Consider the following 23,610-nt stretch of genomic DNA (forward strand, 5'->3'; position numbering starts at 1 on the left):
GCTTTTCTATTCGAAGCACTCGAAAGTCTTTTACTACAAGCCTCTTTCACCCAATCACAGGCAGTTTTTTTTTTTTCTTTCTATGCCGACCTGTCTCTCTGATGGATGCATCAGGACAACTTTAACATAATGCCCAAGGATACTTTGACATGCAGACTGGAGTGAAGGAAACCAACAACCTTCCGACTGACAGATGGCCAACTCTACCTTCTGAGCCATTGCCGGAGGTGGAGAGTGTGTCAAAACTGCACTCACCAAGCTGTAGTTATGGAATTGCCAATCAAATCCAAAATTTGACTCTACCTACATGGGTTCTCTCCCAGCACTCTAGCTAACAGTCCACAGACTTGGTTATTTACCTGGTGATTCTAAATTGTCTGTAGGTGTAAATGTGACTGAATGGTTGCTATCCCTAGGTTTTTGCCCTGAAATGGACTGGCAACCTGTCCAGGATGTACCCCACTTTTTGCCCCCTGACAGCTGGAAAAGTCTAGTACCTATACCCTGAAATTAAAGAATACTTGCTTTACTGCCTTCACAGCCAGCGAAGCACAACATGGTAATACTGGTAATGCTCTCACGGTATAACATTCATAAGTATAGGATAGATTTTTTTAATTAATTAACTTTTTTAAGTATTCTCAGGCAGTCAGTCCAACCTCCGCAGACTTCTGTGTTTGTCGTAACCTTTCAAGTGATTTACATTTATTTGCTGGATGAACTCTATCTTGGGACCGGAAAATTTGATGTCTTCTAACACTCCAACGTTAGCATGTCCGCACACAGTGTTTGCACTTGTTAACTGACCTTAACACACTCCAGCACTTCAGATATCGAACAAGTACACAGTACCATGGGAACCTAAGAGATAACATTAATCTGTCTTCACTGGCATGCTCTGTCACATTTTCCAATACTTACAAGCAGAAGGTAAAGGGAATGTTACCTTTGTGCTCTGGCAAGTTCTCCACCGTCAATTAAACGTGTACTCATGTACACACACAGCCACGGCTATCAATAGAGCGCTCCCTGTGTGAGTGTTACACCTGGTTTCTGTTTTCTCCACGGACTGTGATGGCAGTGGGGTTTCCCTTTTAGTGGTATTCATGTGGAGAGATGATACGTGTGGATCTTGAATAGAACTCCACAAAGGATTCCAAATTGAGACCACGGAGTAGCGCTGGTGGGTGGGAGTTTTATTTTTACTTTTTATTCTGCCAAGAAGTATCTTTGGGACACATCAGCTATAGCCTGAAGAAGGAAAAGTAAACGTTAAGCTGCCCTGATTTGGTTTCCGGGGGGAATAAAGCTACGCTGCCAGTGATCGCTCAAAATTCAGGATTAATTTAAATTTTAAATGAAAATCGTTTTAAATATCTTATTCCTGCAGTCTAAAGTGGACTTCTTTTTAAACTGTTAACAGACTGGAGGAATTTTGTGGTGTGAGGGTGTTGAACCATAAGTTTATAAATTCTTTGCAGTGCTATTTTTGGAGAACCTGTTGGGAGGAAAGGATGTGATTTGTTGTTAGTTGCTTCTGTACGTATCCATGCTTGTTTCCAGCTGTTATATTTAGTTTGGGGCATTAACTTTTTTTTTTGTGTATGTGTGTAGGGATGAACTTTTTGATCAGAGAAGCTAATCTATCTTTGCAAATACTGATCCAGGGTTAGAAAGCTACAGCAGACTATTTAAAAACTGTGTCCTCATCAGGCAGCTCCACAGTTTTACAAGTAAAGGAGTGATGTCCCTGCACTATTGATGCTGTTTTCATTCTCAGCATGTCCACCAAATGAAATCACACCGACCGTTATGCAACTTTACACTTAGTTAGGAGGAAGCACAATTAAGGCAGCCAGACTGTGAGCTGCTGCCAAAGACTTGAACACATCTCACATTTGCAGTCATTAGCAGTTTTTTTTTCTTCTTTTTTTTTCACAGTTGTTAACTAATTTATCAAGGATAGTGATACTTTATCTTTGTACTGCAGATAAATTTTTGGCCTTTTTGTTTTTTGCAATCATCTTTCTTTCATCACAGGATTTGTTGTAGTGTTTAGTCTCCACTCTTTCCAGCAAAGTGTCTGTGTTTATGTGTTATGTGATGCTTCTGCTATTCGCCGGTGTTGCCAGTAAAGATTTTTAACATTTCAAGAGTTCCACATTGGACTAATGTCTGCACTTGCAGCAATTTGTCTTTTGGCACTACCACAAGACATGCTTTGCTGAAAGGGTTTACCGCAGGTACTTAGAGCAATTAGCTTCCATGTTGTCCTCTGAAAGAGCACACTACCCATTGTGATTTTTCACTTTTCACCCGCTCGGATCCAGGTGTGGTCCTCGGCCTTGTGTTTATGCTGCTCAGGGTGATACTTGACGCCAGACATTGACACCACATCCAAACAATAAGCTGTGGCTCTGCTCGCCTCTCTTCACTAGGTTAATCATTAGGATTGTTAGACAGGGTGGATGGACTATAATATGTCTTACAACCTGGTTTGAGGCCCCAGTCTAAACGCTCAGTCTGCAAAAAGAGGCCAAGAGAAACAACAAGAGTGAGAGTAAAGGCAGACGGTGTGCTGCATTATGAATATAATAAATGAAATAGAATGCTATAAAATAATGCCAGACTTTTTGTGTGTCTTTTAAAAAAAATTTAAACGATGGAGATGCAAATTGAGGATTTTATTTATTTATTTTTTTTTAAATCACAGCTGTTAAATCCACGTAGTTACAAATTCCTGCAAATGTAAGATGGAACAAAAATAGGTGCAACTCTAATGGAATCTGCACATTTGGGATGTTGAAGAAGATGAGTTATAAATATAAGAGGTCTAAAAATGGTCAGGAGGAAGAAATGCATGCAAGACCTAATGCTGGAGCTATGACTCCAGCACAATAGTCCGTAGAACATGGCAGGAATGCACGCTATGGCTAAACATCGCCGTTTCTCAACCTGTGATCAGAGGGGTGCTAGCCATGCAAGGAGACGAGTACAACACCGGCCACTTAACCAGGAGAATGTGATTGTTTGAAAACAGCATTCCACTCTGAGTGCTTTTATGGCAGAGTTTTTACATACACACGCATACCATCCTTAACTCCGTATGGGTGTTTCTCTCAGATTCACTCCTCTCCAGAATACAACAGCTTCCCCTCCTGTAATCCCCATCACCACTATTCCTGAGGTTCACTGGTCACTCCTTATCTATGAGTGAATAAACGGAGGGTGGTGTTCTCTCTTCCTGTTTGAAGACCACCTAGATTGTTATATCTCGGGTGGTATGTTGAAATCTTTGGCAGTCTGTTTGGCCTTTAAAAGTGTGATTTCCCCCAGTTTGAGCTTTTCAAATATGTCATTTTCATTATTTGAGAACATCAACTCGTCTTTGGAGCTAAAGGGACGTTCTGAGCGCTTAAAGTGACTGACTCTGATGACAGAGCTCCATTTCTAGTGCCAGATTAGTAGATGGAGTATTTTAATGTTTGATACTTGGAGCATCATTCACTGCCGAGGTAAAAATTCTAAGCTTGGCAATGAATTTCACCCACATTTTGCATTTAATGTACTTGTGGATGAATTTTTAATGGGGATTTATTGTAGTATGGAGGTTCTGTCCTGTCTTTAAAATCCTGTTTTGTTTTTTTCTTTCTCTGCAGAGAGAATAATAGACAGCATTTTGACTATAACAAAAAATTACGGGCTGGGAGAGGAGCTTGACAGGTACCTGCACCCTACTCGTCAGCGTCAACATGAAGTCTCTTTTTGCTTCCTTGTTTCTTCTTAATATGACTAATGTCTGGCTGTCCTGCCTTCCAGTCTCAGCTGTAAACGATGCATCGTCGTGGGTAATGGTGGGATCTTATCCAACAAGTCTCTGGGGTCCCGAATAGACGAATACGATGTGGTGGTCAGGTAAGATACCAAAATAAAAGGGATTCTGTATAACAGCAGTGTTCTGTATAAGTTAAATAGTGTGAAGTTTTTTTTGGGGGGGGGGGGGCTTGGACAGCTTGAATTTTTAGTTGAGGGGAAGAAAATGTCTTCTGCATCATCAACACGTGACCAAATAGGAATGCATGGTTGCTTCAGTGAGCTGGGAATCGGTATTGTGGAATATCGAGAAGTCTCTGCTCTGTTTTTTGTTATTTGGGGGGGACTCAGTAACATACTTTGTTATGACCTTTTGTTATGCATACTTTATACACTGCCTCCACCTGACATCAGAGCTCACTGCAGGCAGACGGGCATTCCCTGGAGTGGAGCGGACTGTGAACTCTCATCAGCCCACAGGCGAGCACAGCAGCCCACTATTCAACTAAACGAGCTAAAGATGAAAACGGGAAACTCCAAAATAAAACTGGATGTACTGTTACCTTTAGTGACTGTGTCTGAGAGCTCACTTAACATTCCACTCGTTTCCAGAATGACTGTGGCTTACCCAGATGTTGTCAGATGTTAGCTCTTGTGATGAGGTTGCAAGCTGGGTTTTCCTCTGGCCAGTCTTTATGCATAGACCCAGCTTATGCTTCAGCTGAACCTTCATGTGGAGGTTTTGCTTTGTCTTTCTGTTTGCAGACGTGCTGTTTTATCTAAATATCGAAAATAATAATCCTGTGCTTTTCACTATGCTTTTCTTAAATACGATTCCACCCTTTGTTGTCTTTCTTGCGTTGACAGGTTGAATGAAGCTCTAGTAAAAGGTTATGGAAAAGATGTAGGAACCAAAACCACCATAAGGATTACATATCCAGAGGGTGCGATCCAGAACCCAGAAAACTACGAACAAGACTCACTTTTTGTTCTATCTGCTTTCAAACCACTTGATTTCAAGTGGCTCAGACAAATGGTCTACAAGGAGAAAATGGTAAGGACATATTTGAAGGGGGGTGGGTTGTTTTGTTTTTTGGTGGGTTTTTTTTTGTTTGTTTTTTGTTTTTTCTTCCAATGAATGAAGGTTGAAATCTTGAACTTACAAACACAAAACCTGGAAGATATTTGAACTACTTGAGTATTAAAATATAAATGGATCCAAAATGCAAGCAGTTTTCATAGAACAAGATTCCTGCTTATGCTTGCATTCACTTACATTCAAATTCAAATTTTATTTGTCACGTACACAGTCATACACAGTACGATATGTAGTGAAATGCTTGGACAACTGCTCGTGACCTAAAGAAAACAAAAAAGGAAAAGGCTATGAATAAGATGGGAAATAAATATGAAAAATTAAAAAGGGTAAATTTAACTAGGAAGGAATAAAATATAAATTAAGGTTAAAAATGAAATAACTGTACAACACAAATTAGAATGAAGGGTAAATTTAACTGGGAAGAATAAGATAAAATATATAAATTAAAGTTGAAAATAAAATAACTGTACAACCAAATACACAATATAGAACTATATAAGAATGTATGAACTTACATTCCTCACTCTGTATTTGTTGGTTTGATCAGCACTCAGCTGAATTATTGCGCAACAATTTTGTCCTCCTTTGAACATCTATATCAGAGCAGTATAATCTATAATCACATCCTCCTGATTACCTTCTAAACCACTTTGTAAAAGAATAAATAAGAATACACAGAACTATGCCATATACTAAATTAATATTGGGAATGTTTTAGATGAATGATATATTCTTCATTGTCGGTTAATACTTGTACAGCTGCTGTTATTGTGTATATATTTATTTATATTTAGATTTCTTCATACATTCTTATATAGTTCTATATTGTGTATTGTGTATTTTGTTGTACAGTTATTTTATTTTCAACTTTAATTTATATATTTTATCTTATTCTTCCCAGTTAAATTTACCCTTCATTCTAATTTGTGTTGTACAGTTATTTCATTTTAAACCTTAATTTATATTTTATTCCTTCCTAGTTAAATTTACCCTTTTTAATTTTTCATATTTATTTCCTGTCTTATTCATAGCCTTTCCTTTTTTGTTTTCTTTAGGTCACGAGCAGTTGTCCAAGCATTTCACTACATATCGTACTGTGTATGACTGTGTACGTGACAAATAAAATTTGAATTTGATTTAAATGCTTAATGTGGAAAGGACATTCAAGGAAAAATGACCTTATTTTTTCCCTTTGCTTTGCCATGTAACAAGCCTATCACATGTCCCATGGAATATTAGTATTGGCACAGTTAATTGACAGGTTATGAGTTGCCCTATTAATCTCACAGGGTCAGACTGAATGGCCCAATTGTGTCTACGTTATCTATGAAAGTATTACCGAACATGGCAGTCTTTTAATACCTCCTCTTCTCGTTTTGTCCTTTTGTTAGAAAAAAGCTCTCTTGGCACTTTCATTCTTTTCTTGTTGAGCAGTCTATAATATATCTTTGACTGGGATTATTTTGAATCCACTTAGCTTAAGGTCAAAGGGCCTGCCTCAAAGTATTTAAGGGAACATACTAGAGCCTCCCTTTCTTTTCCTTTTTTCCCCCTTCCCCCCCCCCCCCCTTTTTTTTTTTTTTTTTTTTTTTTAAGTTGTAGCATGTTTTATATCTTTATGGATTTACATTATTGCTGAGTGCTTCTATAAAGCTCAACATATGCAGTGTTAAGCAAAACCAGTCCTCCCTCCTTCTGTGAGTGGAGGTCACAAATTCACCCATAAAGGGCAATAACTTGACTTGATTTTAAATTTGGACGATTTCCCCTTTAAGGCCATTCTGTGCACCGTTGCATCACTTCGAGCACTCTTCCTAGGTTTGAATCGCTCCCTGGCCACTTGCATGCACACTGAAATTTCAGTTGTCAAAACAGCAACACTTCCACTTGGAATTTCCAAAGTGGTGCTTATACACCACTTTGGAAATAGTCATTAGTTATTATTAATCCATGGCTTTCTTCCACAGTGTGCCTTTTATCGTGTCTCCCTGCCTGGTCTCACTTTGGGGGTTCTATTCTCTTTTATTGTAGGGTCTTTACCTTACAATACAAAGCGTCTTGAGGCAACTGTTGTTGAGATTTTGGCGCTGAATAAGTAAAATTTAAATGGATTTGTGAGAAAGGACAGACATACAGAGGTGTGAGTGGTTAGCATGCTTCTGGTCACACTACTGACCTTTGGGTTTGGACTCTGTGTGCTTTCTCTAAACTACAGTTTGGTGTTCAGGTCGTAGCTTTAGTGTCTGGCTCCAGTGATCATCCTCGACATGAAAGCTGCATCAGTTTGACACAGAAGTTGATGTTTGTCTGTGGTGAAATCTAAAAAGAGCACATGCAGGTGGTCATATTTGGATTTCCAGTGAGCAATCAAACTGTGAACACAGGAAGTGGTGCAAAGGTGCACACAGAGGTCTCCTGCGTGGGGAGGAGTGTTGAATTTAAAGCAGATGTTTGTTTGTGTGGGTTTTGGTTTTTTGTTGTTGTTAATGTTGGTGTTGTAAAACTCACATTTGTAATTTTATTAAAAATCAGAGTAGGGAGTGTATTTTTAAGCAGGCAGAATAATCATTTATTTTTGTTGTTTTGTTTTGTTTTGTTTTGGAAAAAAAGTCTCATCAGAAAACACAGGATTTGGGAAACCTGCTTTATTTTCTGACACAGCCGAGTGAATTTCAGAGACCGTATCCCAGCTGGAATTTTTACAAGGCGGCTTTTGTCAAAATAGAAAGTCACAAGTGGAAAAAAACAGAATAAGGGTGGGTGGGTGGGAATGGACAATACAGTTAGGGTATGGCATAACAAACTGAAACAAAGTAGTAGTGTGAATTTTGGTTAAAGGACAAAAGAAAATGGATAGGTGGAAAGGATAATGTCAAATGGAGTAAAGGGTTAACAGCTGAGGAAAGAGTGAGTAGTGGAAGTTGACGGTAAAATAAAATAAAACTGCTTTCTTGGCTGGCTTATGGCGTCTTCAGCCTTTGATAGTGCCCAGATTTTTGTGGCGTGTCAGATGGAGAGGACAGTGAAAATGGCTGCCTGGATAATTGATCCTGCCCCCGGCGTCTGACTCAGTCCTCTTTGATCTGCTGAGGAAGGAGGAATGCAACTCATGCGTTAATTATCAGGAAACAGAAATATCATCAGTGTCTTCTGTTTTGAGGCTCGATGACAGCATGCCAGAATAAAACTGACACATGTGCAGACACCCATGTTTGACCTCCAGAAAACAGGAACATAATGGGACACGCTATTTATATGGCAGGAAATCGAATGCAATTCATCTGTACTGCTATTCTAAACAGTTTGCTCCATTTTTATTTTGGCAGCTTGTGCCCTTGAAACTCTTTCAGTGTAAAAGTAATCCATTAATGGATATCAGTGTAGTGAGGTGGTTTATAGAATTACAATCCAAAAAAAAAGCCCCTCTAACTGTTCAGGCTTGTTGCTAAGAGTCTACAGTCCTAGAATAGCAGAGTCGGTCAGTTGTGCAATCTGTCGGTTTAAACTGCTTTGGTCCAGATGTTAAATGGGCTGCCTTCCTCATTAGTGCTGACCGTTGCTCCCCGGTAAAGTCTCAGTGGTGGTAGGTGTTGTTATGACTGTAAGCCGATGTGTTTAGGGAATGCTTTAATTTGACACTAGTTTCGAAAGTTGTGTATAATAAGTAGCACGTCACGTTGGTTTAAATGATAAATGAACTGTCTGCAGCGAGCTTTTATGTGCTTATTTAAAAATGCATCACACAGGCATTTAATTTGTTTGCTCACATTAAACTATTTGGTAAGAAGATGCAGCATATACCTTTAGTGAAGCATGAAGCTGCTTGTGTTACTAGGAGAGCAATATCTGTTTGCTGTTGGATTTTCTGCCTTGGCAGCAACATGAAAGAAACCCGTCAAAAGACTGATATCCTGTCTTCATTGTATCTCATTCACTAGCAGCAGGAAAAATGCAGAGTAAACACCAAGATGTTTTTATCTGCACGTTTGATTTCACCTCCCGTGATCTCAGGAAAAACGTTCCTAAAAAAAATAATTGTAATAATGAATTTTTTTAAATATATGCGTGCTCATTATTTTAAAACTATTTTCCTTTACTTCTTACCACACAAACAGGTATTTAATGGAATAAAACAATCATACTTTTGGTAAAGAACTATTTGCAGGAAATCCTCATCATGTAGCAGCAAGCCCCCCCCCCCCCCCCCCCCCCTGCACCCCTTTACTCGATCCATTTTGTTCGTGCTAGAGGGTAACATAATGTAACTCTGGACAGTTGTCCTTCGGGAGCTTTCACGGCCGGGAATTTCTTTGTGTAACCTGCATACTTGGAGCTGGAAGGGATGAAAAACCTTTTTTACTTGCCTTCTGTGGTTATGAAAGCAAGTGTAATTTTTTTTTTTCCCTGAAAGGTTAGTGGGTGGTACACACTTGCGCAGTTCCGAATGACTCAGCTAGCCGGTGGTAAATGTGCCGGACTATCCTTCATTTATTGCAGATTTTCATGAGCCTAGAGTGCAGTCTTGGAAAGCTGGCCAGAATACAAATTAGCAAGACAGTTTCCCAATCTGTTATTTAGAGTTTCGGACACTTCCACAAACACGCAGACTCACGCAAAGAAATCCAGTCGTGATCACATCTAATCCTTCTTCCTAATTGTGCCTGTCCTTTTTAATACATACACAGTCCCAAAGCATCACAAAGCTTCCAATTTCCCTTATCCCTCATTGTCTACCTGATTACAAGCTAACTTTCTCACTCTGCCTTAAAATTGGACCCCACAACGGCAACAGGCTGGTTGATTGCCACATTACATGCTGTTTACACATGTGCTCAAACGCGATTTCCACGATTGCTGATATAGTTTTTTTTCTCTCCTGGGTCTAATTTGCAAATTTTTTTTTTCTCCTTCATGCACAGTGTGCACTCACAGTTCATGCACACACAGCCTGCATGTGTTTGTATATGTGGGGATATTTTTAAACAGATCCAGTGAAAGATATACAGCCGGTGGTAAACACGGGGTTTGAAGGTGGAGTGTCGGTGTTCTATCTCTCCTGTTTGTTTACAGGAGCTTTCGCTGCTGGCTGCAGGGCAGAGAGATAAATGATGGATGCAGACAATTTGTCGAAGAAAGTACTTCTCCTTTAATAGAAATGCCGCCAGGGGTTCTTATTCCAAAGTAACAAAATACTATAGTGTAGCCAATATTTCTGTCTTTTGGTAATGCCAAAAAAATCGAGTGTAGCTAAAATATCGAGTCTCTAGAATGGCAAGGGTCTCCACATTATTGAGAAATTTAAATGTAAATTCCCGATGGCTGGAATACTGGTGTGAGCCAGTGAGCTGTGTCACCCCGTGTGGTGCCCAGATTTTTGGGTTTACATACTTGTCATTTTATCCCAAAAAAGTTTATTGCAACCCTTTCACTGTGGATGAACTGCAGGAAGGTATATGGCTCTTCTTTTAAGCCCAAACATCTGTGGAGAATCCCCCAGTTGCATGCATACATGCATTCATAAACATTTACATACTTGTAAACATGGATTCTGAACGTGAACCAAGTGACTAACGTGGTGTCCGGATGTCACTGATTGCCACGAGTGTTGTGTTTCAGAAGTGCTTCACCTACATAGCCTGCTGTGATTTACACTGGGACCTGTACACTGGGTTCCTTTGGTGCTGTGTTCCAATAGAGTGGATGTTGATTAATGATGTATTTATGAGAGTTTAAGGCGACCTATTAATTGTCAAAAGGTCACCAAAAGAACCAATGTTTGTGTTGTTGTGTTTTTGTTTAGTTTTTTATTCATTTGTTTTTGTTTTTTTATATATATATATATATATATATATATATATATATATATAATGAGATACAAGCAGATCCTTGTGACACTGCTTGTGATCTTTCAACACGTCACCTGTTATTTCCCAGAGACTTTGCTGCACCTGCTGGTTTTAAAGGTTGTAGTGTTGTGAAGCGGTGAAGCATTGGCACGATTTTCATCTTTGCAATCGTGGAAGTTTGAAGATTTGTGCTTCCCATACCGAATAACCTCAGAGAGACCAGGAATCGATCAATCACTGTGACCTCAATGGGAGGAGAGGTTGTGGTATGTGTCAAGAAAACAAAAAACACAAATCGGGGACCGCTTCAGATTCCCTCCTAAAAACAAAGAGGGGGAATATTATAAGTGGACCTTTAGTAACTGTAATCCCCTGCTGCGCACCTCCAAGTTTTACTGCTACCTCCCTCCATTCAGACATTCTTGCACAAATGGCTCCTCTTCAGAGGAGCACTTAAGTGGTAAGACACTACCACTTGTAAACTCAGAGACCTGACATGTACACAGTGCTAATGACCTCCAGGCAGCTGTAATTGTGATTGTTCGCAGTTTGGGGCTGCCGTTTCGTTTTCAAAATTGCTTTAAGTCGGCCCTCCGGAAATTCGGTCCACCTCGTCTGAGCCGTGCAGCTCCACGGCACAAACATCAAACGCAACCACATTCTCGCTCGGTAAGTTTACAGGATTGAAAAACTCCAAAAAGTGTTACGGTTGTCAATCAGGGAAGTAAGGCCATTCGTTGCTATTGAAGCAATACTCTGAGATCAATCTGAAGAGTAGTCACATGTAAGCTAAAACTGAAAACCGCTTCTGGTGACGAGATTGTTTGGTTTCACTGCTTGTGGCAGATGGTTTACGCTGAAGGCATTTAAAGCCACTTGTAGTAATCCTGCAAATGTGAAACCTTTTTCCCTTTATCCCCCATATTTCATTGTTGTTCCGTGTGTCTGCACTTTTTGCTCGGACCCCCAGAAGCTATAGACTGAGCTGGCTGTTTCACTTAACACAGCGGACCACTTTAGTTTTAAGGTGAGTTCAGTTTTGGTTTGGGCTGGAAACCACAATGAAACCAAAGCACGCTAAAAACTCTCAATGCAAGGCTCTAAACCAAAGCTGTTGCTTATTTGAGCCTTTTTATGCAAGGACACAGGATACATACCATTATGTTTATGGACAGTCTAATTTAGGTATCTCACCAGCACATGATCTTAGTTACCTTTTTCGAGATTTTAACGACCTTTTTCCTTGTACCATTCCTTTTTGCTTCACTTTTTCCATTTGTTTGATCCTTTCCATCTTTAGGCTTACAGTAGGACTTCTCCTCATCCTGTGGCACGCTTTAATCCTCTGATTCAAGATCCCTTTTTTTTTTTTCTTCTTTAATGGTTTATGTAATTGTGATTTTTTTTTTTTTCCAGCAGCTTTGAAATCACAAAACAAATACACTTAGCCTTTGTAAGGCTTCAGCTCAAGCTGACAAGTTACCTGTACTCTGCCATCTACTTTAATCGTACATGCTTTTGTTTGTGGTTTCCGAGGAATCAATAATAGTCCTTTTCTAATCTCAACAGCCTTACTGCTCTGTTGGTACATCCTCTTCATCCTCAGCACAGAAAAATCAGTATTGCACAGATATTATCGCAACATCACTGCATTGATATAGTGCTGGGGATTGTCTCACACAGTGCATACATTTAGAACTGCATTTCCAGCTCTCTGCACTGTGTGGTAAACAATGTTTATAATTAGCTCTCAAGAAATGCCATGAATGTTGGCTGTAGTGGGCAAATGTGTGTAATTCAGAGTTTGAGGTTAAGCCAGCCCGAGCTGTATGCTGTGCTTTGATGTAGCTGTATAAGCTTGCTGTTCCTGTTATTTGGAGAATTGTTGAATCTGTGAACTCATCATTTCTGCTCATCTGCGCTCAGTTCAGGCTCGTTATGCTTTGAGATCCACCTTCTGACAAGACGGCAAGGAGTTGTATCATCTTTTCCTCAACACGGTTGACTGGCACTAAGCTGATTTTTAAGTTTTTGTAACTAAGTAATGTTGACCCCCTCTAGGATCTATCTCCTTGCATTGCAAATAATTAACTCACCCAGTTCAGGTTTGTTTTAACAGGTGCTTTATTGGAGCGCACTGCCTTGTGCACACACTTAAATCTAATAATCTAAACCAATTTAACCATAAAGCTGTCACAGGAGAACGGAAACAGTCATTTCCTCTTTGAACACAGCTCAGTGACAGCCCAGCCAGCCAATGCAGTACACGTGTGTTCACCTTTGAGCATGTGTGCGTCCGTCATTAGCAAGTGGTGTGAAAGACTCTTTCCGTAGCTTCCTATCGTGTCTAGGGCAAAGTTACAGCGCTTTGTTTTGAGAAACAAATGCGTGCTCACACAGAGGTTAGCAGTTAGTCCACAGTGGGAGCCACATCCTGTTCCCTTAAGGCTATTTGTAGGAGCTTTAAGTACAGATTGTACGCTACTCATCGCTGGAAGTGCAGCCTTTTCAGTGCTGCTTTAAAGCAGTTTCTTTTACTCTTTATTTACTGGATACCTATCTTATGTCATTTTGATGTTCATTGTTCTTTGCTGTGTGTTTAACCTTCAATGACACATCCAAAACAGGGCTTATTGTTTGAAAGTGAAGTTCTTTCTCGTTCTGCTCAGCGGTTTGTCGTCCTTCTCGCATATGTTTCATTTGTAATGTACCAAATGTTTCCAGTGGGTGGCAGGTGTTTACTGCACGCTAGCTAGTTAAGCACCAAGATTATTTTGCTACAAAGCCATATTAATGTAGTACATGCAGGATGTGGTTTGGTAAACTGTATATAATGTTCAAGCCCTAAATGTGCCTCTGTAGAAGCGCAAGTTGGCCATAAAAATAGATCAGTTTTCCACTTCCCCTTAATTCACCTTAAATTATCTCTCAGGTACAAGGAAGTCTGTGGAATTAATAATTTTCTTTTGGTATTTTAACATTTATTTCCTGCTCCTGTGATGTGTTCCTGAGCCTGTGCGTTGACTCTGTACAGAACTGTCTGGTTTTAATGCAGTGCAGCCCGAGGCTGAACATCACAGCCATTCATGACTTGTTTTCAGTCTTGTTCTTGTGCACAGGAATGCCACTGAATTCTCTGAATATTTTTTTATGATCACTAAAACATTTGTAGTTTTTGTTTTGTTGTTGTTGTTTTTTTCTAAACCATTTGCTCACCAAGTTTTCACAGCATTTTGAAATCCACCATATCTTTCCTTCTCAAAGTTTGGGATCAAGTAAATCATTGCTGTCTGTTTTTTGTTTACATGTTACAAAGTGTTACAGCGTTTTGGAAAACAGGGTTGTGAGCAGCTTCCCACATTCCTGAACTCATAAACATACCCACCGTTCCCATCCTTCCTAACAATCCCAAATCCTTACATACTAATTGCTCATACATTTCTCAAAACCACCTGTACTTGTCTGATCTTCAAAGAGATCCCCACCCTGTGACATTTGTGTGTGTGTGTGTGTGTGTGTGTGTGTGTGTGTGTGTGTGTGTGTGTGTGTGTGTGTGTGTTGTGTCATTAGCTGCTCTCCTTCCTAGAATAAAGAAAAAAATGCATCACTCTTTATTCAGCATACACAGACCTGCACACATCCAAACAGCTCGGCTAAATAGATTTCTGGCAAACACAAGCTGTGTTGACAGGAGAGATGAGCTGCTGTTCCTGTCGCGGCTTGCCGAGGGCACAGAGCTGGGCCTGCGTTCAAAAAGAGCCGCCACTGTTGAACCCACAAAGCCATCAGACTTGTTGCTACTGCCTCTGCCAACACACAAACACACACACACACACACACACACACACATTGCTGTATCAAAGGCAGCCAGGCGAGTGTTTGACTGTTTGAACAGGTGATTCACATTGGCTTCATGGATCTGAGGAGACAAGTCAATCACACACTGTTAATTTGTTACTTGTTAATTTAGTGTAACATTTGAATTGAATGCAGTAAAGGAAGCTAGGACTCAGGATTCACTTGCATTATGTATAAACTTCTCCAAGGGGGAGCTTTTTGTCTGTCTCAGTTTATTAATATCAGTCGGCTGTTCTGGAAGGACCAAGTTGGGCAAGTGCCTTTCATTAGAGTTGCATAATTTTATTCAGGTGGTGTTACTAGCATGTCTGACGGGTTGTGCTTGCGACTGATGAAGATTGCCTTGTGTAAAAAGACCCGAGGTCTCTCGGAACACCCTCGGGTCAAGGTGTGATTTTGTGATTTTCTTTCTAATGCAATATTTACCCAGAGATGTTGAGTATGGATAGGTTCCCAGCAGGGTGTCTGACTTCAGACAAAAGTGGGTCTACAAAAGATTTTTTGTCAAAATCAACTATTTCACTAATATTGATATTTCCAGAAGCCTGAGAAAATTGTAGGAAACAGAAAGTCTCCGCACGGTAATGGAGCAGTTTTGCTCCAGAGTCGGTGCATATTAACACGGCAGCACTATTATCAGCACCTATAATCATTCTCCTTATTTGGTGTTCACTTAGATTATGAAGTATTCTTTCTCAGAAGGAAAATGGCACTAAAGCCTTAAAGGTTCAACTGTGTGTCGCACTATTGTCTTATCTAAATCTTCTAAAACTTTGATGAGGACTTTAGTGCAGCCTCTCGTTACCACTCTAGGGCAACTGCATCTCTCACAAACTGCTAGACTTTCCTTCTGATGGGTCAAAATTGCTGGTGTCCTGCAAACAGCAACCCCCAACCTCCCCTTCATTCATTAAAGGTCCAGAAGTAATTTCCCCAATCAGTGGTAGACGGAGCCTGGCTTCTGGTTTGCTTCTTTGTTTAAGGAGGATAATCTTTTGTTGATGTTTGGTTGGTAAATTTTAGTTGCCTATCACCAATGCCATCAATTGAAACCTTTAGTTGTTGTTTTTTGTTTTTTCCCATTTGTGCCTCTGTGACATGTCTCTAATCTGACAGTGTAAAATAAATTCTTTACCATACACAAACTGACCTTTTTCTGCTGTCCTCCATCTTTTTACTTTTCAGAGGGGCACAGATGGCTTTTGGAAGTCTGTGGCTCAGTCTGTGCCTCGGGAGCCGACAGAGATGAGAATCCTCAACCCCTACTTCATCCAGGAGGCTGCCTTCCAGTTCATTGGCCTGCCATTCAACAATGGCCTAATGGGCAAAGGAGTAAGTAACAGTGGAACTTTACTTTTGTTTTAAACCTTCACTGTAGGTATGTTGTAACTGCACACCCTTCTTAAAAAACAAACAAACAAACAAAAAAAAAAAAAACCTGCACTGTGTCCAGTGGTGTAACCTGATGTGCACCCCCCTTGAAATGTAACTGTGCAGTCCAGACAAGGATAAATGCTGGCAACGGCGTCGGCCAGTTACGTAGGCTACATCAGATATCGACTTTGTATGCATAGATGAGACGTTCATCTGTTTTTGTAAGAGAATGAGAGCTCGATATCCAGAAAGAATGGGGAGGGGATTGGACTGTGTTTCCAAATGAAATGCAGAATAATTACAGTCCCACTCGTCTGCGCCCTGCTTACACAAGAGTCTTTTTCCTTTTTCTTTTTTAAGTAACTAATTGAAGAAAATATACACATGTTATATAATCTGCTGATTCTGGAGCCATTTAGGGGCTTATTTTGCTGTAAGTTATGAGCAGAGTTCATTCTTGGAACAGGAGCTGCGATTAGGGAGCCACGGATCTAAAGCGTTCCGATCTTTCACTGCATTTTACTTCGGTACATTAAAAACTAGTGAATACTCGCTGTAACCCGGCGCCAGGGTGGATCCCTCTGCCGTGTCATCCCTTTAACCAGAGAATATTTTGTTTAAGAAGTAAAGTGATGAAATTTAAATTGGTGGCTATCAAATCGATTGCAGAGCAGAAAAATTACAAACTAAACATCAGACTGTTTGAAATTAAATACTGGTGTGCAAGTGTATATAGTGTGTGTGTGTATGTGTCTGTGTACACTTGGCAAGTAAAGGGGGGATAGGGGGAATTGGAGGGGACATGAGGAGTGTATCACCCTAACACCACCCTCTGGGGGCCACCAAGAACACCCCTGCATGAACTCAGCTCTGCAACATGTGTTGAACATGTGGGCATCACATTATATATGTGTGTGTTTGTGCGTAAGAGAGCGAGTGCATGATGATCTGTGTGCACGTTTGTGTTTGTGTCTGGGTGTTTGCAGGGCTGTCTGGCTGCAGAGTTGTATGATTTGGCACATTCTTTCCCTAGAAACACTTTACCGTTTCTCCTCTGACCATCACAGTGTATGTTTATGTACATGGAAATTAATGAGGAGGACTATTTGTTATACTGGTGTTTATGTTGAGTGTGTGTGGCTGCATGTGTGTAAAATAATCTCTTATTAGAACATGCAGTGGGGGGTTGGCCAGCTGCTGGTTCAGCTCCACCTACCCTGAGGGCTGCAAATCAGGGTAATGATTTAAATAGGGCCTCCCTCCCTCTGCTTTCTTCTGCACCCTGCATTCCCCCCCCCCCCCCCCCCCCCCCCCCACACACACACACACACCCTCTGTTGTTCTGCAACATCCTCACACACAATCAAACACACAGAGGCCCTTTTACCTACCCCCCCAAATCCCAGATCTCTGGCACCCCAGGGCGGTTAGGAAGCACAGCTTCAACCCTGTAGCTCAGCGTGTCGTAGCAGGGGTTTACAGGCATCACATCTCAAAGGTAATAGTTAATCACCAAGTGTTCAGAGTCAGTTAGCAGCAGTGAAGTAGAACAAAGACAGAAGTACCGAAGACGGAGGGAGGGAAGCAGATACGAGAGTGGTAGAATACATCTGTGTCAGATGCAATGAGAAAATTATAATAATAATAGGGTAGATTTTCTTTTGTCATACCTGTTTTTCATTTTAATAGTGTGTGTGTGTGTGTGTGTGTGTGTGTGTGTGTGTGTGTGTGTGTGTGTGTGTGTGTGTGTGTGTGTGTGTGTGTGTGTGTGTGTGTGTGTGTGTGTGTGTGTGTGTGTGTGTGTGTGTGTGTTGCCCACACCTGTGTTTCTGCCACAGAACATTCCAACTTTGGGGACTGTTGCTATAACAATGGCACTGCACAACTGCGACGAGGTGGCGGTGGCTGGTTTTGGTTACGACATGAACAAGCCCTACGCACCTCTGCACTACTACGAGTCTGTCAAGATGTCCGCCATTAAAGAGGTGAGCGTTCGCACATCAGCACTTATTTCACTACAGGGTAATCCAGCATTGGAGGCACTCTTTAAGATTTCTTTAAATGAAATGCGGAACGACGTGGGCTCATTCCTAATGAGAACAATATATTCTAGCTGCTCCTTACCCTTTGGCCACAGTAGAATAACCAAAGTAACAACTGTAGACTTTGATTAGGAGGGACCACCACTCCTGTGAAGGAGTGCGAGGGGGACGTGAACTGGCCTACAGCCAAAATACATTCACTACAAAGCAGTCACTGTTTGGACTTATGGTAATATTAGTCCAAGAATTCTTTTGGGGTTCAACTTCTCCCATTTTTTTTCTTCTTTAAAGCCAAAATTATAACCGTTATGAGCTTATGGGAAGAAAAAATGCTTGGAGGTGCTCCGGAGTGCTAAACAGCTCTTTGCAGTTAGCTAATGGTTGTTCTACAAATATTTAAGATTACAAGGGACTGTTAAAGCTGCAGAGGTGTCAGGAACATTTTGTCTGATAACTGCGCCATCAGCTCAAAGTCTCTGGATGTTTTGTGAAAGGATTAACTTTCCAAAAAATATCCCTTCACTGATCCAATATCTTCTATAGTTAAGATGTGTAAATGCCATAGTATGCAATACACAGTATTTCAATACTTTTTAAACCATTCAGTGACCCCTCGTGCCCTTCAGATGGATGTAGACTACGCCCATCAGAATCAGGAAATGCTACATTGTAAGATGAAAGCAATCACTAAACAGCTTGTTGTGGAGTGATGCTTCAAAGAGGAAAAGCATGCCAGCCACATGGCCACAAGAGAGTAACGGCCACCTCGATACTGAGGTTTAAGAGCTCAGGCAATTCTCTTAATTTGTCACCTGTCTGTAACTTTACGTCCCATTTGACTTGGAAAATTAAGTCAGAGCTGCTTTCATGAAAGATTAAGAGCACAGATTAGTGGAAACCAGAGAAAATGTCTGGGGGAAAAAAAAAGGGAAACAAACCCGTACGTATATTAAACCATAAACAAAATGAAAGATTGGTGAAACTTCCTGATAAATTAAAACATAAATTCATGAAAGATGAAAAATGAAAATCGTCGAACTAAATTTTTAGATTGAAGTGGGAACGGTCTTTCATCAGTCACTTAAACGATCGTTTTCTAAACGTCCTCATGACGGAGCTCTCTCTGCTCCATCACGTCTGGATCTCTGTGTTTACACTGAAACCGAGCTGAATCAGAGATGTCACCCCTGCGCTGACATGTGTAAACCATGAGCTCAGTATGATGATAACCTTTGTCTAAACTCCCAGTAAACCTTTGGCATTTATTGTCATCATCTTCATCAGCATTGTCATCATCAGCCATACATGGCTAATTAATGTTAATGTTTTTAGCCTTTCATTTTTTTTATCTCTGTTGTTTGGAAAGCTTAACCAGCGCCTGAGGTTTTGATTTTTCTGGAACTTTAGAACTTAGGCCTGTTCTTTAACTGTCTGGGTGGAGGATTAAAATCCACAATACATGTCTATCTATGCATCCTCATTTTTGTCATCTCAAAGCTGTGCTTGGAAATGATCTAATTTAAACTGATCGGATCAATAGTTGATGAAATGACTGTGAAAACCCACAGAGAATGATGACCTGAGGCTGTGGAGCCATTGGCATCTTTCTGCTCATCTTCCAGTTTTGATTTTATGGTCGCAACTTTAACATTTTTGTCATGTGGAGTTTCACTAAAGAAAGAAGTCGAAGAGGAATAAAGTCTTACAGTTATTATTTGGAAGTTACCCAAAGACATGATTGCAACCAATGCATATGTTGCCCTGTCTGTCCCGTGTCATGTGTGCAAAGTGGATACGGACAGACTTTTAGTGAAGCTGGGAAGGCATTGGGGTTTTTTTCTACCCTGCTCCTCCTCGTCTTTTAGCTGCTTCCTATAGGGGTCACCACAGCGGATCGTCATTAAAGCTAATGAAACACCATAAAACCAGCCAGAGTGGAAGCTAAAAGCAAATAGAGCAAACTGTCTCGAGTGCTTACATGCTGGATTCCATATTAGATGACGACCCCACAAGGTGCACTTTTCAGTTTCGCTACCTCTGAGTAGTTTACATGAAAAACGCCAACTTGTGTGCAAATATTCACAAATTACTGGCAACCAAATCTGCTAGCGACCAAAGCAGCTGGAAGGAGCTTTTCATGGTGGACCTTTTTAATGCTAGCGATTGCACGTAACCTTAAGTAAATATTTGCCAACTGGTCGCGGAATACACGCTTTTCTCTCCCAACCAGTGGTTGCCAGCAGGTTGTTATTGTTGTTATTGTATTTTAAATGTCATTGTAATTTTGCTGTTGACTTCTGCGAAAACTGCAGGTTATTGTTCTTTCAGGCTGTGGCGTTTCCCATCATGTAATTGTAGGAGGCTTGACCCAGACAGACACACAGCCAGACCTTATAAGAGAGTCTTGAAGCTCTCCACTTTTTTTCATTCTCTCTCATAGGTCTCTTCCTCCACCCTGTGCCTCCTTTCTCTATATATTCCTTCTCCTTTTATCCCTAACTATCCCACTGGACTGAATTCTTATAGCACAGCAGGACAGAAGACTGACCACCATGGCTTAACACATGCTCCATTGTTGTACACTTGAACACCCACATGTATAGACACTGGGGATATAGTAACCCTAAACTTAACATACAGTTTTGTCTGGCACTGTTGGAAAATGTGCTGTTTAATATGCCTCCTCCCACCACTTATCCTTGTGTTTCATCTGTGATGTTGTATCTTTCTGAACATGTCCTTTCCTTTGATTATCCTGCAGTCATGGACACACAACATATCCAAGGAAAAGGAGTTCCTTCGTAAGCTGGTGAAGGCAAACGTCATCAAAGATCTGACCAATGGTATCTAAGTTTACACCCGCCCACAGTCTCCCTCCGCCATTCCCAAAAGACTACTAGCAGGAAGCTGGGAAATGGATTGACTTTTTGAAGAAGGAAAAAAAAACCCTCGAGTCCGGGTGGCCTGCACACTGCCGGGGTTTTTATATCAAAGGATATTTAAAAAAGAATAAAATACAGGAGGGATTCTGTGGAGAGACGCGCACACACGTGCCTTCTGAACCAAAGACTCTTGCTGATTGAAGCGGGGGGAAACGAGCATGGGGGGAGCACTGGATCTGCATAGTTTTGCGTCTTATCAAAAGACATTCGCAGGAACGCTCCGCCGGCCCCACACTGCAGTGTTTACCACTTCAAAGCCCCGAGTATTACATGAATGAACAGTAAGAGCAGAGGTGACACTTTATGACCCACAGAAGTCAGAGTTTAGCTTGATGTTCCGGTCAGTCTGGTGAAGAGACAGAAGACAAAGGGATGGAGAAGGACTATTAGAATGTGTGGGGATGGTTGAATATTAGCAGTGCCAAATGTACCTCGTAGAGAGAAGAGGCCACCCCCCTCTCCTTCTGCTGCCTGAATGTATTCTTGTTCCTCATTGTAAATATCAAAAATAATTTTTACTGTGCTTTTTAAAGCGCTGCAGCAGCTGCCCTGATCCTCGTCTGTCACTACTTCATTCATTCATTTTTTCCCCCCCATTCTGTCCTGACTTAAAAACTAACACGTGCTCCACCAGATGATCCCTGACACCCCCCACCTGTCACAAAGACTGGTGTTGCTTTGACACACTAATATAAGCTTGCGGCTCCTCATGCTGTTTGCATCAGGTAAGAAGCCACCAAAAAGCTAAATATTAATGAAGACTGAAGCTCTTTGAGGTATTTAAAATTGAAGTTTATGTGAGGTATTTTAAAACTCTACATCTTCTTTTTTTTCAATAAAGATGCTATCTTTTGTAGTTTTTAAAGTTGACCACCTGTAAGAGAGAAAGTAAGACACTGCAGTCTCCTCTTACTTAATCCTATCTTTGTTCATGAGACATAAAGTGATCCAGGGTGTTTTATGGCATCCCTTTTCCATTCTCCTGTTGCTGCAGAGGTTTTGTTCTTCACTAAATGGTGAACTCTTAGATTGTGGAATATATATATTATTGTTTTTTGTTTATTTATTTTGTTCCAAAGTCCCAGTGTTTTGGTCACAGGCAGGCCTGCTTTCTGTTCTAAACAAAAGTTTGCATTTGTGCTTTAAACTTCAGCACCATGTGCTTCCCCAGAGACTGCAGCATCATCTAGGCTTGTGGCAGAAGTAACCGTGCGGCTGAATCTGCTTTAAACTGGATGGGTGTTAAATGTCTGCACCTCTTCATTTTCTTTGTTTTATGCAGCGTTTGTTAACACAACACATGTGACCTTCTGTGACAGCGGGCGTTAAGAAGGAAAGGAAAAAAAAAGTTCCACAGGTGATAAATGCCACCTTCAGTTTGAAATTAATGTGCTGCTGAGGCCTTTGCACTTCTCACATGGAGATCCTGTTGCAGGCTTCTCTGTATTTTAACATTGAACATATTCGTGATCTCTCACACACACACACACACGCGCGCAATCTCCTTCAAACAGTGAGGGAGAGCGAGAAGATGCATATGTTCATCATATTATATGAATGCGATAATCAGCTTTATATAGTGATGGTGCATTTTAAAAACTGCTTTACCAAAGCAGGGTTTATTTTACTTTTTTTGTGAATAGGGTTTTCTCCAGTTTTCTGTCTTTTTAACTCTTCTATTGGAAGTGTAGATTGTATACACATACACACACGCGCGTGATGCATTGCTATTTTTGTTTCCTTCATGCTCATTAGTTTCCACACGCTGCCAGGGTCGTGCATCGTCACGCCATGCACAGTTCCTTTCGGAATGGTTCTCCTGGGTTTGAAAATGGATACTTTTTTCTTTTTTGGAAAACTGGGCCCCGTTTGGGCCTTTGTCTGAGAGCAAAAGGTACAGGGAACATCTGAGCATTGCACTATCATGAGGCACTGTCAGTGCCTTACACCTCATCACCTGGAAGCTGTAGCGAGGAGTGTGACTGCTGTGAAAGAGAACAAAGGCAGCTGATTCCGGTATGTAGGCGCAGCTCCAGCTCCGGGTCAGGACAGGTCTCATTCCTGGGGTTTGGGACCGGTCCACTTCATGTATGTACTGTATGTACATTGTATACAATCCAAGGTCAAGTTGAAGCCCTATACTGTTTTGTGTTTTGTGTTTTAGGGGGAAATGATGTATATATTGTACTTTAATAAACAAGATGGCTACTTACATTAAATCATTTGAAAACTATGATTTAAAAAAAAAAAAATCAAATATTTGCTGTTTGAACCCTAAAACACAGAAAACTACTAGTATAGTCTTCAAAGCTACCAGTCTAAGCAGATCCTTAATTGGAAAGGAGCCCATTTCTGTCTTACTTTTTAGGTTTTTAATTTTAATTTTTAAACGAATGCTGGATAAGTTCACGTGTGTTACGTCCAAATTGCCTTTTTTCTTTTCTTCTAATCTGTTCAAAATAAAGCAGAATGTATTTGCTTTTGTTGTTCGTGGTATTTATAAATCTTTAATTTTGAAGCATTAACAGGAGGTCAAAGTGATTGAACGTGTTAATTCTTTTTTTTACACACACGCGCACACACACACACAGTTACAAAAGGCTTTCTGTTACCTAATAAAAAGGTTTGTAATGGAA

The 23,610-nt window shown here is 40.7% G+C and overlaps 1 protein-coding gene across 11 annotated transcripts in view; it reads left to right on the forward strand.

Moving 5' to 3' along the window:
- The window catches only part of st3gal3b (ST3 beta-galactoside alpha-2,3-sialyltransferase 3b), a 52,719-nt gene extending 29,109 nt beyond the window's left edge, over window positions 1-23,610 (forward strand). For all 11 annotated transcript variants that reach the window (XM_026150920.2, XM_026150921.2, XM_026150923.2 and 8 more), the window contains 6 exons: window positions 3,660-3,723; window positions 3,820-3,915; window positions 4,681-4,867; window positions 15,802-15,948; window positions 17,829-17,975; window positions 20,794-23,610. In XM_026150920.2, the coding sequence (XP_026006705.1) occupies window positions 3,660-3,723; window positions 3,820-3,915; window positions 4,681-4,867; window positions 15,802-15,948; window positions 17,829-17,975; window positions 20,794-20,883 (731 nt within the window). In that variant the 3' untranslated portion in view covers window positions 20,884-23,610. The remainder of the gene's footprint in view (window positions 1-3,659; window positions 3,724-3,819; window positions 3,916-4,680; window positions 4,868-15,801; window positions 15,949-17,828; window positions 17,976-20,793) is intronic.

The sequence above is a fragment of the Astatotilapia calliptera genome, chromosome 18 (assembly GCF_964374335.1).
Source record: "Astatotilapia calliptera chromosome 18, fAstCal68.1, whole genome shotgun sequence".
Lineage (NCBI taxonomy): Eukaryota > Metazoa > Chordata > Actinopteri > Cichliformes > Cichlidae > Astatotilapia > Astatotilapia calliptera.